The following is a 16,135-nucleotide window of genomic DNA, read 5'->3' on the forward strand; positions in this document are numbered from 1 at the left end:
ACACTCTCAGTCACACATACACACACCCAATCACACACCCACAGTCATACGCACTCAGTCACACACACATTCCTACCCACAGTCACACACACTCACACTCAGTCACACACACTCACACACACTTCCCCCCCACATCCCTCCCACTCTGGCCATCAGAGCCTCGCTGTAAAGCAGGAGCAATCATGGTAAAGATGGTAGGAACAAAATTTGAGAAATGAAGATGCCTCTATTGCTCTGAATGGACTGGCTGGTGGATTGAGGTGCCTGGAGCGCAGGGCCTGAAAGCTTAGGTGGGTTGGGAGGCAGCTGTAGGGGTGGGGCAGTGACTGGAGGGCACTCAGGCCTCCTTTGCTGGTTTTCTGTGGGAAAAGCTGCTGTGTGTGTGGGAGGGGTGAGGCACGCCCCCCTCTGTTTCATTCTCTTGTCTCTTACAGTTCCATCTCCTCCCCGCCACCTTACTCTGAGTCCTCAGTGTGAATTCTCCTCTGGGCTGGCCAGATGGGGCTCCTCCCTGGCTCTTACCAGGAGCTCTGTGCTCCCTACCCCTTGTATGCCCCCCAAACTCTGGCCCCACCTCCTCCAGGAAACTCCCCTTCTCTCTCCACACTGGAGGGGCGGGTAAACTGAGCTGACCACAGCAGCAGCCCCGTGGAAGGCACTGACAGATGGAGATCACAATCTGGGTCCTAGCACAGACCTCCAAGGCCACTGGTCCAACCTGGATCTGAACAGTAATTCTCTGAAGGGGGTGCTACTGCCTCCCGAGGCAGGCTTTTCCACTCTGGGATGGCCTCCTTTTCAGAAGCCAGGCACAGTTTGAAGGCCACAAATGACTGCTGGGAATGTAACTAAAGCAAGGCTCCCAGAGCTCATGGGATACAAGAGCTCCAGCCCCCAGTCCAGGAGAAGATGCAAAAGCCTAACCTTGCTTCCTCACCTATGACGTGAAGCAGCTGGAAGGCTGTGAGCCAGGCCTCAGGGATGGCTGCGGCCTGGAGGAGAGTCAGCCCCTTGGGGACAGGCATAAGGTGACCTTCGGGGACCACGACGTACTCTGCCTGGCCCCCCCCAGCAAGCAGAGCCATTACGGAGTGCCCTTGTTTCCAGGGCCCCTGGCAGCTGGGACCAACTTCAGCCACGTAGCCAGATGCCTCCAAGCCCAGGATGCTGCTGGCTCCAGTGGGTGGGCTGTACTGGCCCTGGCGCTGGGGGGAGGGGAGAGAGAGGGAGGGAAGGGGAGAGAGAAAAAGAGGGAGGAGGGGGAGAGACAGAGAGGAGGGGGAGAGGGAGGGAGGAGGAGAGAGAGAGAAGGGGGGAGGGGGAGAGAACATGTCAAAGGAGGTCTTTCTGCCCCATCTGGCCAGGTCACGTGCAGAGAGGAGACCAGAAGTGACTATCACATGGAGCTGACCAGGATTTCTTAAAGTATTGAGTCCAACTCTTTCATTTTACAGGTAGGGAAACTGAGGCCCACAGTGTCAGGGCTGGTACAGAATCTGGGCTTCCCAGTTGGCAGAAGGTGAGCCCTTCCCAGAAGGCCTCTGAAACAAAGACCCTGGCCCTCCCAACAATGACCAGGTGTGGGGCTGTCACATATCAGGACATAGCTTGTGGCCTCCAGGACACCCTGGCTAGAGATGCTGACAGGAATTCACCCAGGTCCAAATCCTGGGTGTGGCCCTGGCCAAGCCCCTGCTCCCCTCTCAGCTCTGGTTCCTCACCTAGGAAATGACTACAGTGAAATCCTAAACTCTCTGCCTTGCAAGGTGATTGTCTGAAAACACAACCAGTGCTCACTGTCTGGGCCAGGGTGGCTGAGACCCTGAGTGTCAGGCCCAAGCCCTGCCAGAGCCTGCAGCCTGCAGCCTGCCCATTCATACCTGCAACACATCGGCCCTGTTCAGAGCACTGGCAGCCACCTTCAGGAGGACTTCTCCTGGTCCCGGCTCCGGCTTGGCCACCTCTTTCAGGTAAAGGTTTTCAGGGCCCCCAGGCTGGTCAAAATGCACAGCTAACATGATGCCTCGCTCTCACCACCTGGGCATGGAGAACAGGATCAGATGGAGGGAGAGACAGAATAGCAATGGAGGCCAAGTGGGGGGTGGGGGTGGGGGAGAATGCTGTTCTCTCCTCTTCCTTCCCTCCCTGAAGGTCCTGACCCTGGGCCAATAATCAGTCACTCCTTCAGTAACACTGTGGGACCCAAGCTTGTGCTGTCCTGAGAAAACAAGGACAAAAGCATTGTAGATTGTCAAGCCCATTTATCCAGGGAGGCTGGCTCAGGATCCCCTAGGCTCCCAGCTCGAAATAGGGCCACCCACCCACCTGCCTCCCACTCCCAGAGCCCCAGCCCCTAGATCACAGTTCCCACAGATGCTCCTTTGCCTGGGCAAGCAGTCAGCCAGTCAACACACCTCTGTTAAGCACTCACTGTGGGCAGGCTAGGCCCTGGAGAGGCCTGGCCCTGATGGCTACTGAGCCTGAGGCTGGCCCTAGTCAGAGGCACTCCTGCTCTGTCCCAAGAGTCAGCTCCTAGCCCCGAACAAAGGGAGGGGGCCGCACCTTGTCAGTTGTCCATTGGGCTGGAAGTCCCTTTCTGGGGAGGAGCTTAGTGTTAGAGCCCTTGCAAACTCAGTATGAGTCAGCAATCTTATGTGGGCTCTTGGATTGAATTTGGAGAAAACAGGGAGGGCATGGCCCCCATGCCTGCTGCCCTGGTATGGCCACATTGGGACCACTGTGCTCAGCTCTGGGCAGCACAGCTTATTAAGGCCTTGACAAGCATTGAAGAGTCTGCAGAAGGATAGCTAGGATGACCCAGGGTCTTGAATTCATGTCATATGAAGCTAGGTGGGAGGACATGTGGATGTTTGGTCTGGAGAAGAAAAGATTCTGGTGGTAACTGCTCAGCCTGTGGGAAAGGATTAGACTTTCCTTGTTTAGTCCCAAAGGTGGAAGCTAGGAGCAATGGGGGGACAGAGAGAGAGAGAGACAGAGAGAGAGAGACAGAGAGACAGAGAGAGAGAGAGAAACAGAGAGAGAGAGAGAGAGAGAGAGAGAGAGAGACAGAGAGAGAGAGACAGAGACAGAGACAGAGAGAGAGACAGAGAGAGACAGAGACAGAGACAGAGAGAGACAGACAGACAGACAGAGACAGAAAGACAGACAGAGGGGAAGGGGGAGGGAGAGAAAAAGAGGGGGGAGAGAGGAGAAAGGGAGGGAGGGAGTTTCACAACTTCAAAAGGGATTGTTCAAAATGAGAGTGTAAAGCCTTTGGACAGATGGGCAAAGTGCATAAAGGATTAGCCTTTGGAATTACCAGGAGAATGAATGTGATAATAGTGGAAGATGCCCCACACCTTTAGGAGCAGGTGATCAAGCCAGCCAAAAGACAAAAGGGAAGGAAATACCAGGGCTAATCAGAATATTCTAAACCCAGTAGATTCAGTGAGAAATAAAGCACTGGAACAATTAAACCGTTTTTGAGCCAAGAAATGCTGGCCCCTCTGAATGACCTATAGTCCTCCATCTGGGAGCTGGTGGCACAGTGTGACACGTGCCTGAGTCCCGGGTGCCTTCTTCCCCAGCCCGGGCTCTGGATGTACCCAAGAGCCTGGGACCTCCCAGGAGGGGCTGGGGCTCGGGCTGGGGCTCGGGCTGGGGCGGGGGTCACTCCCCTCCTGGAGACCTAGGATACTCTGGGAGCCTGGAGCCGTCTCCCATGCAAGTGTGCTGCTGGATAATTAAACTGTTTCTGTCTCATCTGGAGGGGTAATTGGCGTGGGGGCAGGATGCCCAGCCAGGGGGAAGTAGTCCGTCTCAGGGAGTGGCCACTGCCAGGGTCGGTCACAGCGCCTGAGTGGCGCAGAGCCGCCCGGGACTCCTGGCCGCTGAAGGTGCGGAAGGCAGCTGGGCTGGGCAGGGGCTTTGTGAAGGGGATCCCAGTGCTGCCCCTACACGAAAACAACGCGTCCCACCTATGCCCAGGACTTCTGGGGAGGCACGTTCCTCTCGCGGGTGCTGAGGGACTGCTGAAGGAGGCTGGGGGGGGGCGCCTCCAAAGTGCCTCCTGCTGACGCCTCAATTTCCCCGCTACTCCTCTCCCTGAATCGTAGCCCCCTACCCTCGCAACTCCTACCTGTGTGGCCCAGGACGCGGACAGCAGGCACAGACTGGGGTGCACAGGGCGTGCGGGGTAGGGAAGCTAGGCGTGGGGAGGACCAGCCTGGCCCTGCCCGGCTCCGGGCTCGGGAAGGAGGACCGGGGAGGGCGGGCAGGAGGCGGTGGTGAAGGGGCGGCCTTCTCTGGCTCTGGTCCCTCCATTTGACTCCGCCTTGGCCTAGAGGAACAAGCCACAAAGCTCCCCACCCGGCTCGGCCACCCCACTTCCAAGTAGCCCAAACTTCAATTCCACCAACACTGACCGGCGGGCCCTCGAACCTCGGACCCCAGGTCGCCGCGCTAGCTCCCCAAGGGTGGAGCTGAGAAGGGTGCTCCAAGCCTGGAGGTCCGGGCAGTCAGGATGGCGAAGCCCCTCAGCGCTCCCCACTGACTCCTTGCAGGCGCGAGACTTTGCTATCTGGCTGCTGGACAGCTCTACCAGGCTGGTGGGGGAATCTAGAAGTGGGCCTGTTTCCTAAGGAATTTACTCTCTCCCCAAGCCCCGCCCCGCAACTTCTCCGAGGTCCACCCAGGCCCGCAGGCTAACTGCCTGCCATTCTCCACTCGTCCGGGTCTCACCCATTCCTGCCCCGCCCCTTCCAATCCGTCCGAGGCCCGTCCTTTGGCACATCTCTCCGATGTCCCCTGTGGCCTGGGGGGGCTCAAGGGAACTAGCGCTTCTGGTGTGAGGACACCTTTGGCGTCCGCTTAATTCACCCAACTCTCACCTGTGGCTTCAGCAAACTAGCGGGAGCAGCAGCCATCCCTATGCCCAGGGAAACTGTCTTGGCAAAGGGCCAAGCTAGGTTAAGGGCCTCAAAGCCCTTGGTGAGTTCAGGGGATGCCTACCGCGAACACGTGGAGACTTTTCCTGGCAGGATGTATTGTTCCAAGAGCCGATGGCCAAGGTCAAGGCCCAAGGCCAAGGCGGCTGCTGGGGAATGCTCAGAGCTCCATCGTTCTTGAAGTGTCTCCTACACACAAGAGGTGATGAGGGAGGGGACAGGAGATTTATACAAGAGATGTCACCAGGTAGAAATGACAAATTCTGAAAATGAGGAGTCAAGTAGAATGCTGAGGATGTAGCCCCAGGGATTCCGAGATGGGCAGGATTCCAGGGCAAGGTCATGAGTCCTCATCTGGACTCCAGCTGGCGATGCCTCTAGTTTGAGAGGGCTGCGGAGCAGGGGATGTGGGACTGGAGGTTGGGGCTGACATACAGGAGATACATTTGGCAGCTACATGCGTAGGGTCCTACACAGTCACTAAAAGAGAGGGTGTAGGGAGACAAGAAGAGGACCAGGGACAGAGCCTTGGTAGACACTGAGCCAAAGGGCAGCAGATGGGAAGGGGCCTCCAGAGCTTCAGCACACATTTAAGGACAGATGGATTTAGATCTGGAAGGGGCCTCCAGAGCTTCAGCACACATTTAAGGACAGATGGATTTACATCTGGAAGGGGCCTCCCTGAGTCTAAATGCACGAGCCTTGGAGATGAAGCCACAAGGCTACAAGCATTACTAGGCACCTATCTGAGCCAGACACTGGCCTGGAGAGTGTGGCTGACCAGGAAGGGCCTCAGAACTGGCCACATCTGAGCAGTGTTTGTTCAGCCTCATCCTAAAGCCCTCTGAGGATGGGCAGCTGACCACCTCAGAGGCTGCCCCTTTTCCTGTGGCACAGACCTGCCTCAGTGCAATGCTCCCTGTTTCCCCATCTTCTGTCTTCCAGACAACTAGGCTGCCCCTGCTCCTGCCCCCTCACCCAGCCTTCTCTTCCAAGCTGAACATGTCCTGTTCCTTCACTCAAACTCTCAGTTTTGGTTGACTGTCTTCTGATATCCTGAACTGCAGAGAGGTGAGGCAGGGTGGGGACCAGGCCCTGCCCCTGATGGGGTGCTTGGACTAGGATCCCACTTCCAAGATCACATTTCTTCCTAGGCTCAAAACACTCTCCCTGCCACTTTTCTCCCCAGCCCAAGAACACCATGCCCAGCAATTACTCCTGAGTGGGCCCCGGTGACATAAACTGTCTCTCCCTGTTACAAGAACAAGCTGACCTCTGGAAAATTTTCCTTGTATGAATGGGACTGCCTCTTACCAGCAGAAATATCATAATTCCCAGTTATAATATACAAACCTGAGGTCAAGCCTTCAACATTAACTTTCAAAGCTAGCTGGCTACAGGCATAACAGACCAAAGGTATGCCCGAGAAACACCTGCTCCAATTTCCAGTAGTGACCAAGGTCGGGGCTTATCACCCAGTCAGATTCACACATCCATGACATCACAGACATAATCCACCACTTTTTCTATGGAAGCTTTAGGTGGCCAGTTCCCCAAGGAGCTCTGCCCGCCATTAGACCAGTCAGTTTGCCCTTCACAGGACCTCAGCAGGAGCAGAGCAGCACCACCCCGCGTCTGGGAAGCTGAGGATTCCCCTGGACCATGGCCAGTTGGTGCCAGCACTTAAGTCCTGATGCTGTGAATCCTCATCTAGCCTTTGCCCCCAGAGGCGGCCCTGTGACATTGCAGAATGGGCACACAAGCCTACCCAGACACTCACCAGAGGCACACCCTGTGAGCCTCAGTCTCTGCATCTGTAAAAGGTACTAGATAGCAGCTCTCAGGCTGCTGAATCTCCCTTTCCTCCCAGTCTCCACTGAGCCACTTCTGCCCTAAAGCAGCCTAGGCTGAGCCTTGGAGTTCAAGGTAAGTGGGAGCCACAATAAACGGGAAGGAAAGAGAATACCCGTTCTTAAGTGCATTCTGTGCCAGGCACTGGGCTAAGCGCTTTACAAAGGTTATTTCTATCCCAAACTCATTCTCTCCTAGCACTGAGCCTGGGCAGAGCTGGCTGCTTGCTGCTGGGCTGTCCCAGCTGCCTAGAGGAGGAGGAAAAAGGGATGGCCACAGGGAAAAAGCCTAGGGAGGGGGAATGCAGCCTGGGAGGACAGACATTTCCTGGATCTGCCAGGAAATGGCCTGGGCCTCCAGGGTGTGTCTGTGTGTGTCCTGGGAGGATGGGCCCAGAGCAGAGTCTGATCCCCTCAGAGTGCCCAGTTCTTTGCTAGGATGTCCTAGGGAGGGCCAACCCTATAAGGCCTCCCTGGGTGTCCCCCTTGTCAGGCCTGTCTTCTCCCACCCAGGGCTCCTCTCTGGGCCAATGAACAGTTCCCAGCTGAGCCCAAGCAGCAGGCAGGACACACTGGCACTTGTGGACCCTGGTGCCAAAGGTACTGCTGCCCACAGTGAACCAACACAGAAGATGGGGAAGAGGTTTATTTAGCTTTGAGGGAAGCTGAGAGCCGAGATCCAAGAACCGTCCTTACAGAGAAGCTTCATAGTCCTGGCCGGCACATGGAGGCAAGTCACAGGTGGCACGGAAAGGTATTCAGGGCAACGCCTTGGTGTGAAGGCTTGACGCCAACCCCAGTTCCTACTCTCTCAAGGGTGAACAAGGACTGCTCCCCAGGCCCCAGCTTGAGGACCCCCTGGCCAGTTCCCAAAGGAATCCATTCCCCTGGGGGCTGTGTCTGGACCCCTGGGGGTGAGAAATCTGTCCTGAGTTTGGATGACACATGTTGACATATGCCCCTACTACACATCTATTGACCCTTCAGGATGACCAAGGATGGACAGCGTTCACAGAAGAGCCCCTCACAGAAACAGCAGCAGCAATCTTCAGGCCTGGGGAAACACCCTGGGGCCCTCTTTGCTCCCTGCCCAAAGTGCCCCCAAGGCTGGGGCCAGGAAGCCCTAGAAATGGCCTCTTGGTCAGGAGTGGTCAGGATCCCAACCCCAGGAAGAGGGGACTTGTTCCTCTAGGCCTCCAAGCCCTCTGAACCAGCATCCAAGGGCCTTGGTCTTCAAGATAAAGGCTGCTTATTTCTTCAGGGTGGAGACCCTGACACCTACCCTGGACAGTTTAAGACCATCCCTAAGCCAGTACTTAACCTCAACTGTGACCCAAACCTTAGTCTAAACTGTCAACCCTAATATCTTCCCTAATCCTGACCTTAACCCTGTACAGTCTGGGCTGTTAACCATATCACTAACCCTAATCTTGGCTCTGACCCCACCCCTGAACCTGACCTTTAACCCTGGACAGTCTAGGATGTTAATGCTAACTTTAACCCTCCTGGACAGGACCTCTGCCCTAATCCAGATCCTGACTGGCCATGACCCTGCATAGCCTAGTCTATTATTCATAACCCCAACCCTTCCTCTCTAGAAATCTCGTTTTTTTCTTAAGATGAGGTTTTCAGAGTCTTCTGAGTAAATTAACTCCCCTTCTTTCTCAAGTAGTCACCTAGGAGAAAACAAGAGAGATGTCCTGACCTGGGCGGTGGGCAGGGATGGGGGCAGCTGGCCTCTGATTTGTGTGGGGCCTGAGAGAACCAGCACCCTGGGCAGAAACCTGGGCAAGGGTTGGGTGCTGTCTCTGAGGGTCACTGTGGCGTGAGTGGTGACAGAGGAGACCTCTGTGGGGCTGAGGACAAGGTGAAGAAAACAGTTCAAATCTGCCTCGTCCCCCAAGTCACCAAAGGCGGCATCTGCTGGGCCACAGCAGCAGACCCAGGCTCTGGACGGGGCCCAGTCCCTGCCCTCCCTTGTGGGACTGTACTGGGCATTTCCTGTTGATTTAAGGCAATGGGAGCAGTCTGCCAAACCACAGCTGCCTTCATTGCCTTCTCCTGCTCAAGAGCCTTCCAGGGCTCCCCAGTGCCTTGCCTGTTTGTCTTTTCTTGGCTGGGATATCATCCCCCCTTCCTCCGCTCAGAGGTCATCTCCTTCCAAAGGCCTTGCCAGATTCTCCCCCACCCCAGCTCTACACTGGGAGTGTCCTGAGGGCCTGCTGGTGGCAGTGGACTGCAGGCTCCCTGTGTTCCCTGGGTGGCAGCCCGAAAGAGAGGGGAGTCTTGTGCTCTTTTGCCCTGGTCAGGCCTTGTCGAGAGGACTGTGGTCAGGACACCTCAACTGAAGAAGCACACTGATAAACTGGGGGACAGGCCTGGAGTTCATGGCCTATCTATGAAGGGATTGGTCATGGTGAGCCTGGAGAAAACTTTGGCAGGAAAGGATGCCCCGAAGTGTTTGCTGAGCTATCATGTATGTTCCATGAGCCCAACAGGCAGAACCAGGTGCAAAGACCTCTCCCAGTATGAAGTGGGTGAGCTCCTCATCATAGAGGTCTTCGAGAAGTTGGACAATCCTTTGTCCGGAGGTGGTGGGAAGTTGGGCTCAGTAGCCACTGAGGGCCCTTTTAGCTCTGAGATTCTGTGAAGCAGCAGAGCTGCCCTTTCCCCTAGAAGCCCACACACCCAGGAGGACACAAATCAGTAAATACAGGGGGTGGAGTGGGGCTGAGGAATGGAGTGGTCCCCATGAGAGAGAGGAGAGGAGAGGAGGGGAAGCATTCCAGGCCTGGGGTGTGGCCTGCAGGGAGATGAGGAGGGTTGGGCCGGGGACTGCGAAGGAGTTGGAGGCAGCCCGGGCAGGGGGGGTGTCCTCCACTGAGGAAGCCACTGAAGGCCGCTAGCAAAGGAAGGACAGCTTGGCAGCCGCGGATTGGTCAATGAAGATGGACCATGGAGAAGGCAAACGCGAGTGTCGGCTTTCTGGGTCCCCGAGCCCCCCCCACATGTGCGGGCACGGGGTCCTCACCCAGCTTCTCGACAGCCTCTACGCACACGCTGGCATACATGTCCTCCCGATACGTGGCCACCAGGAGGTAGAGGTTGGTTTGAACGACCACCAGCCCCGTGTTGTTCTAGGGAGAAGCAGAGGAAGACGCTGGAGACCTGGGGGGTGGCTCCAAGCTCTATGTGGGAAGGTGCCAGTTCTGAGCTGGTGTGGGAGAGAAAGCTGGTACTTTGTTCTTGCTCGGTCTTTGAAGTAACTAGAGGTTAATTATGGTTAAATGGTTAGTTACAAGGAACAGGGGCTAACTAAGAGTGGGGGGAACACAGCTGGAGGGGGCTCCAGGACCCATTCTCCAGGCCAGGCCTACAACAGTTCCCCTCAAGGGGAGTACCTCGGGTGGGCACAGGAGCCGGCCCGGAGCGGACACACTCCCCATCCTACTTCTAGCCCAGCCCTCATAGCCATTAACTGGAGAAGTGGCCACCCCCACTGCCCCCCACAGGACAGACAGGCCAGCCTCCCTGAAGCAGCAAGCAGGGTGCTCTGAGAGAGAAAAGAGGCAGTCGTGCCTGGCACGACACACCGCCCCACCACCTGGACAGCCCCAGATCTGGCCTTGGGGATGGCCAGGCTTCCCTCCCAGTGTCCATGGCCGCATCCCGGGAAGGCTCCTGCAAGGGCTCCAACCACAGCTCCTGAGGACCCAGGAAGGAAAGTCACCAAAATCCAGAGGTTCTCGATTCTGTCTAGGGCTTCAACCTCAGAAACTGCTGCGTCTTTATCAGCAAAGAGGCCTGACCGGCAAGGGGTGTCACTGCCAGTCCTGACCTCCTGGACCCCCATGACGCTGGGGAAGAGAGTCAGGCTGATGGCTCTGCCCAGCTTTGCCCACTTAGATCCAAGGCAGCCCCCTCCGAATGTCACCGTTCACTTGAGAATGAAGGATGTGCTAGCATCAATGCTAGGCTGGCGGCAGCATCTGGCCTGGATTCTGACCCTCTCTGTGGTCACAGGCTTCCCTTGTGGTCCCTAGAAGAGGAAAGACTGAACCTAAAGGCCAAGGGCTCAGGGCACCGTGGCTATTTCCCATCCTGGACTTACGCAGATGCCAACAATGCCTGGTGCTGTAGCCAGCATGGATGGCTCACCCAGGGCCTCCAGTGGGCGTGCACCAGGGCCCATGACAGCCTCTAACGTCCCAGGGCAGCCGCTGGTCCCAACAGCACTGGCACGCTCCATTCCACTTTGGCCCATCACGCCATCAAGGGTCTGGTTTTCTCCGCTCACCCTCCTCTCTGTTGCTTTTTGGAGTCTTCCCATGCTTCTCAGGCTCTGTCATCTTCAGGGTTTTAGCACACAGGTATATCTGTCCCCCCCAGGGACCACAGCCCCGCTGGCCACTCGCCTCTCAGCGGGGTTCTCGGCTGCCTCTCAGTGCATGTGAGCCCTCCTTCAGAGGGGCTGGAGACAGCACCCCGAGTGTCATGTTAAATGTGGCCCACAGCATGCAAAAGCAGTGCACGGAGGGCCGGGCCTGGAGTTGGGAATGTGGCCTCAGACATTTGTGAGATGGGGGACCCTGGGTGAGTCACCCCAACTGCAGAGTAGGGATGATCATAGCACTCATCTCGCAGGGCCGCTGTGAGTCTCAAGGAAGGGAATGTTTGTAGGACATGTTCAGCACAATGCCTGGTACACATTAGGTGCTTAATAAATGCATGTTCCCCCCCCCCCGTTCTCTATGTCACCAGGGAGAGTGGAGGGATAGGGTCTGGCCTCTGATTCCCTACTCCCAAGAGAAGTCTTTGGTTTCCTGGGTCAGCTCCTCAGAAGGGCTGAAAAGGCCATCTATACTTGGGCCCTCCGCTTCCCCTCTCTACTCAGCTTCTCACAGTCCACATATGGGCCTCATGGTTGCACCAAAGCCACCAGTGCTCTCTTAGCTGCTGAATCCAATGGCCTTTTCTCAGTCCTCACCCTTCTTGGCCTCTCTGAGGTCCTACACACTGTTGGTCACTCCCTCCTCCCCCTTGGACCTCTCCTTCTCTGTCTCCTTGGGTGGACCCTCTTCCAGGTCACCCTCTGACCTCAGGGGTCCCGCAGGTTCTGTCTGGACCCTCTTCTGCTCTTCCTCAATCCTATTCCCCTTGGTGATCTCCCCAGCTCTCCTGGATTTACTGCCCATCTCTGTGCTGATGAGGGTTCTCAGATCTCCCTGTCCTGCCCCAGTCTCTCTGCTGACTTCCAATCTCCTATCTTCAACTTTCTTTCAGATATCTCCAGCTGAACGTCCAGTAGGTATCTCCAAAACAGAACCCATAACCCTAACCCTCCCATCTTCCTAGATGCTCTATTATTGTAGAGGGCAACTCCCAGGCCCTGAGGTTCCCAACGTAGGAGTTACCCTGGACTCCTCATTCTCTCACCTCCCAATCCAATATGGTGCCAAGGCCTGTCAACATCACCTTGGCAGCATCTCTCCTCTGCCCCTGCCCCTACCCTGGTATGGATCCTCATCCCCTCATGCCTCGACTACTGCAGTAGCCTGGGGGGGGCGGTCCTGCCTGCATCAGTCTCTCCCCGCTCCAGTCCCTCCTCCATTCAGCCACCAAAGTGATTTTCTATAATTTCTATTAAATTTCTCTAATTTTCTATAATCAGGTCTGATCCAGTCCCAACCTACTGAAAAAACTGCAGTGACTCCCTATGGCCTCCAGGATCAAATACAAAATGCTTTGTTTGGCTTTTAAAGTCCTTCAAAATGTAGCCCTCTATTACTGCTCTAGTCTTCTTAAAACTCAGGGCCCAGTATTTCCTCTGACCCAGTGATCCCAGCCTCCTGGCCAGCCCCCATGCCTGGAAATGCTCTCCCTCCTGGCATCCCTCCTCCTCCAGGAAGGCCTCTCCGCTCACTCCCCTGCATCTCACTGTCTTCCCTCTGTTCATTACTGCCTCCTTATCCTGCTCTCTGTCTATTTGCTTACACTTGTCTCTACCATTAAAACGTGGGCTCCTTGAGGGCTTTTCTTTGTCCTCTCAGACTTAGCACAGCGCTTGGCACACAGTAGGTGCTTCAGAAATGCTTCCTGGCCCATTGACTGACTGATGGTTCTTCCTGCTTAGCTCCTACCCTCTCTGGAATAGGCAGGAACCCCCCCAGGCATGGACCCAGCAAAGCCTGCACATAGACCCATCCACGACCGAGATGGAACTGATTCCAATTTATAAGAACAAGAGCCATTCCCTAATACATAAGGGGTGAAAAGGTATGAACAGGGAGTTTCTAAACAAGAAATGCAAGCTATCAACACTCTTTTGAAAAAGAGGCTCCAAATCAGTCATAATTAGAGACATGCCAATTAAAACACCTCCAAGGTTCCATCTCACACCTATCAGATTGGCAAAGTGGACAAAAAAGGACAATGACCCAAGACAGTAAGGCTATGGGAATATCAGGCCACTGACCCCCTGCTGGAACTGGGAACGGGTCCAGTTGTCCTGGAAAGCAGTCTGAGGCGTTGCCACACTGGGGCGTGGAGCCAAGATGGCAGAGTAAAAGCAGGAACTTGCTTCAGCTCCTGCTCTAACCACCTCCAATACCAGTAAAAAAAAATTACCCTAAACAAATTTTAGAGCCACAGAACCCATAAAGTGACAGAGAGAAACAAATCTGGGCTGAAGGAAGCCTGGCAGGCTGGCCGGAAGGGTCTATCGCACCAGGCTGGCAGCAAAGACGTGGGGCCACCCTGACCAGAGGCCCAGACTGGCCAGAGCAGACTTCAGGAGAGTGAATCACCAGCAGCTGTGGTCGTCTCCAGACTCCTCAACCCATAAACGTCAAAAAGTAAAAGGTCAGCAGGGAACTCTGTTGAAACTGGTGAGACAAGAATACAGTCTCATTAGAAAAACCACTGACGGGGCAGGCAGGTAGCACAGCGAGTAAGAGCACCGGCCCCAGTGTCAGGATGACCTGGGATTGAATCCGGGCTCAGACACTTAGCACCCACCCAGAAACACCTGGCCGTGTAACCTTGAGCAAGTTACTTAACCCCAATTGCTTAGGGGTGGCCAGGTGGCTCAGTGAGTAAGAGCACCGGCCCCAGTGTCGGGATGACCTGGGGATCAAATCTGGACTCAGACATTTAGCACCCACCCAGAAACACCTGGCCGTATAACCTTGAGCAAGTTACTTAACCCTAATTGCTTAAAAAAAACACTGACCTAGAAAATAGATCCAGGAAAGAGAATTTAAAAATTATTGGACTAACTGAAAGCCATGATCAAAAAAAGAGCCTAGAAATTATCCTTCAAGAAATTCTGAAGGAAAATTGCCCTGATATTCTAGAACCAGAGGGCAAAATAGAGGTTGAAAGAATTCACCCATCGCCTCTTGAAAAAGATCCCCAAAAGAAAACTCCTAGGAATATTATAGCCAAATTCCAGAGTTCCCAAGTCAAGGAGAAAATATTACAAGCTGCCAGGAAGAAATAATTTGAGTATTGTAGAAACATAATCAGGATAACACAAAATCTAGCAGCTTCTACATTAAGGGATCGAAGGGCTTAGAATATGATATTCTTGAGGTCCAAGGAACTAGAATTAAAACCAAGAATCACCTACCCAGCAAAACTGAGAATAATGCTTCAGGGGAAAATATGGTAATTCAATGAAATAGAGGACTTTCAAGCATTTTTGATGAAAAAACTAGAGCTGGACAGAAAATTTGACTTTCAAATACAAGAAGCAAGAGAAGCATGAGAAGGTAAACAGGAAAAAGAAATTACAAGGAACTTATTAAGACTAAACTATTTATATTCCTACATGGAAAAACAATAGTTTTAACTAATGAGACTTTTCTCAGTATGAGGTTAGTTGAAGGGAATATATATATATATATATATATATATATATATATGCATGTATAGGAGAGTGTGTATGTGTGTATAAATATATATGTGTGTGTATATGTATACATAGAGGGCACAGGATGAATTGAATATGAAAGGATAATATCTAAAAAATAAAATTAAGAGGTGAGAGAGGAATATATTGAGAAAAGGAGAAAACGAGAGATAGATTAGGGTAAATTATCTCATATAAAAGAGGCAAGAGAAAACTGTTACAATGGAGGGGAAGAGCAGGAAGGTGAACAGGAATGAGACAACCTCATTCTCATTGAATTTGGCTTAAGGAGGGAATAACATACACACTCAATTGAGTATCTTACTCTACAGGAAAGTAGGGGGGAAGGGGATAAGAGGGGGGATGATAGAAGGGAGGGCAGATTGGGGGAGAGGGTCAGGTCAAAAGCAAACACTTTTGAAAAGGGACAGGGTCAAAGGAGAAAATAGAACAAGTGGGGGGTGAGATAGGATGGAGGGAAATATAGTTATTCTTTCACAATATAACTACTATGGAAATGTTTTGCATAACTACACATGTACAACCTATATTGAATTCCTTGTCTTCCCAGTGGGGGTGGGTGAGGAGGGAAGAAGGGAAAGAATCTGGAAATCAAAATTTTAAAAACAAATGTTAAAAAAAATGTTGGATTTTTTTTTTAAGATGCAACTGGGAAATAAGACATATAGGCACTGGGGTATAGAAATCCATCTTACCCTACTAGAAAGTTGGGGGGGGGAATGGTGGAGGATATAAGAGAGAACATATTGGGGGAAGGGGTATTCAGTAGGCTCTCTATCTTGGAGTGGGGGTAGGGGAAAGATGGGGAGAAAATTTGTAACTCAAAATCTTGTGGAAATGAATGCTGAAAACTAAAAATAAATAAATAAATTGGAAAAAAGAGGGGGAAAAAGAGTTAACAAGCTGGGTGTTAAACCTCTAAAACATCATTTCTACCAATGTGATTCCTAGACCTATAGGTCAAAGACCAGAGACAGAGGAAAGGGGGCGGTAAGAACAAGGACATTTATAGCAGCTCTTTTCACAGGAATCCCAACCTGGAAACTGAGGGGGGAGTGGGGTGGCCCATCGATTGGGATATGGCTGATCAACTGATGGTAAGTGAATGGGGTGGAATACTGCTGTGCCATAAGCAAGGATGAAGGGCATGGTTTTGGAGAAACCTGGGAAGATTTGTATGGAGTGGTGCAGAGGGAAGAACATTTTGTAAGACAGACAAAAACATCCCAAATCAGGCAACTTTCAGAGTTGTGAAGACATGCAGCCCTGAAAGAATGAAGGGTCTGACCAACACAAAGACCGCAATAGTCCACATTGCCAGTGATCACACCCGCTGCCCCTCTCCTGACCAGGAGGTGACGGACTCTGGTAGCAGGTCCAAACATATATTTTTTGGATGTGGCTAA

General features: G+C 53.3%; 2 protein-coding genes across 8 annotated transcripts in view; both read right to left on the minus strand.

Moving 5' to 3' along the window:
- Positions 1-854: 854 nt before the first annotated feature.
- On the minus strand, positions 855-4,685 carry TP53I3 (tumor protein p53 inducible protein 3). 3 transcript variants are annotated; one of them, XM_069097363.1, is made up of 3 exons: positions 4,425-4,685; positions 1,881-2,037; positions 855-1,205 (listed from the first exon to the last, which is right to left on the minus strand). In XM_069097363.1, the coding sequence occupies exons 2-3, from the start codon at positions 2,016-2,018 to the stop codon at positions 870-872; spliced, it is 474 nt and encodes a 157-aa protein (XP_068953464.1). In that variant the 5' UTR covers positions 2,019-2,037; positions 4,425-4,685; the 3' UTR covers positions 855-869. The 3 variants fall into 3 exon arrangements, with proteins under 3 accessions (XP_068953464.1, XP_068953465.1, XP_068953466.1); XM_069097364.1 differs by lacking the exon at positions 4,425-4,685 and adding an exon at positions 4,139-4,378; XM_069097365.1 differs by lacking the exon at positions 4,425-4,685 and adding an exon at positions 2,415-2,568.
- A 262-nt stretch (positions 4,686-4,947) lies between these two features.
- The window catches only part of PFN4 (profilin family member 4), a 59,896-nt gene continuing 48,708 nt past the window's right edge, over positions 4,948-16,135 (minus strand). For 4 of the 5 annotated variants that reach the window (XM_069097366.1, XM_069097368.1, XM_069097370.1 and 1 more), the window contains exons 4-5: positions 9,828-9,933; positions 7,429-8,472 (exon numbers count right to left, since the gene is read on the minus strand). In XM_069097366.1, the coding sequence (XP_068953467.1) occupies positions 8,444-8,472; positions 9,828-9,933 (135 nt within the window). In that variant the 3' untranslated portion in view covers positions 7,429-8,443. Of the gene's footprint in view, positions 5,136-7,428; positions 8,473-9,827; positions 9,934-16,135 lie in introns of those variants that run through there. The other variant, XM_069097367.1, reaches the window with a different exon arrangement.

Source organism: Petaurus breviceps, unplaced genomic scaffold (assembly GCF_028583685.1).
Source record: "Petaurus breviceps papuanus isolate PSGF00001 unplaced genomic scaffold, PetGlider_PUasm1.0 356, whole genome shotgun sequence".
Taxonomy (NCBI): domain Eukaryota; kingdom Metazoa; phylum Chordata; class Mammalia; order Diprotodontia; family Petauridae; genus Petaurus; species Petaurus breviceps.

Bases quoted from the DNA above. Each gene is read 5' to 3' on its own strand.
- TP53I3 (XM_069097363.1), bottom strand. From the start codon at position 2,018: ATGTTAGCTGTGCATTTTGACCAGCCTGGGGGCCCTGAAAACCTTTAC. The intron at 1,206-1,880 runs GTATGAATGGGC...CCCTCCCCCCAG, and splicing joins ACAGGGCCGATGTGTTGCAG to CGCCAGGGCCAGTACAGCCC.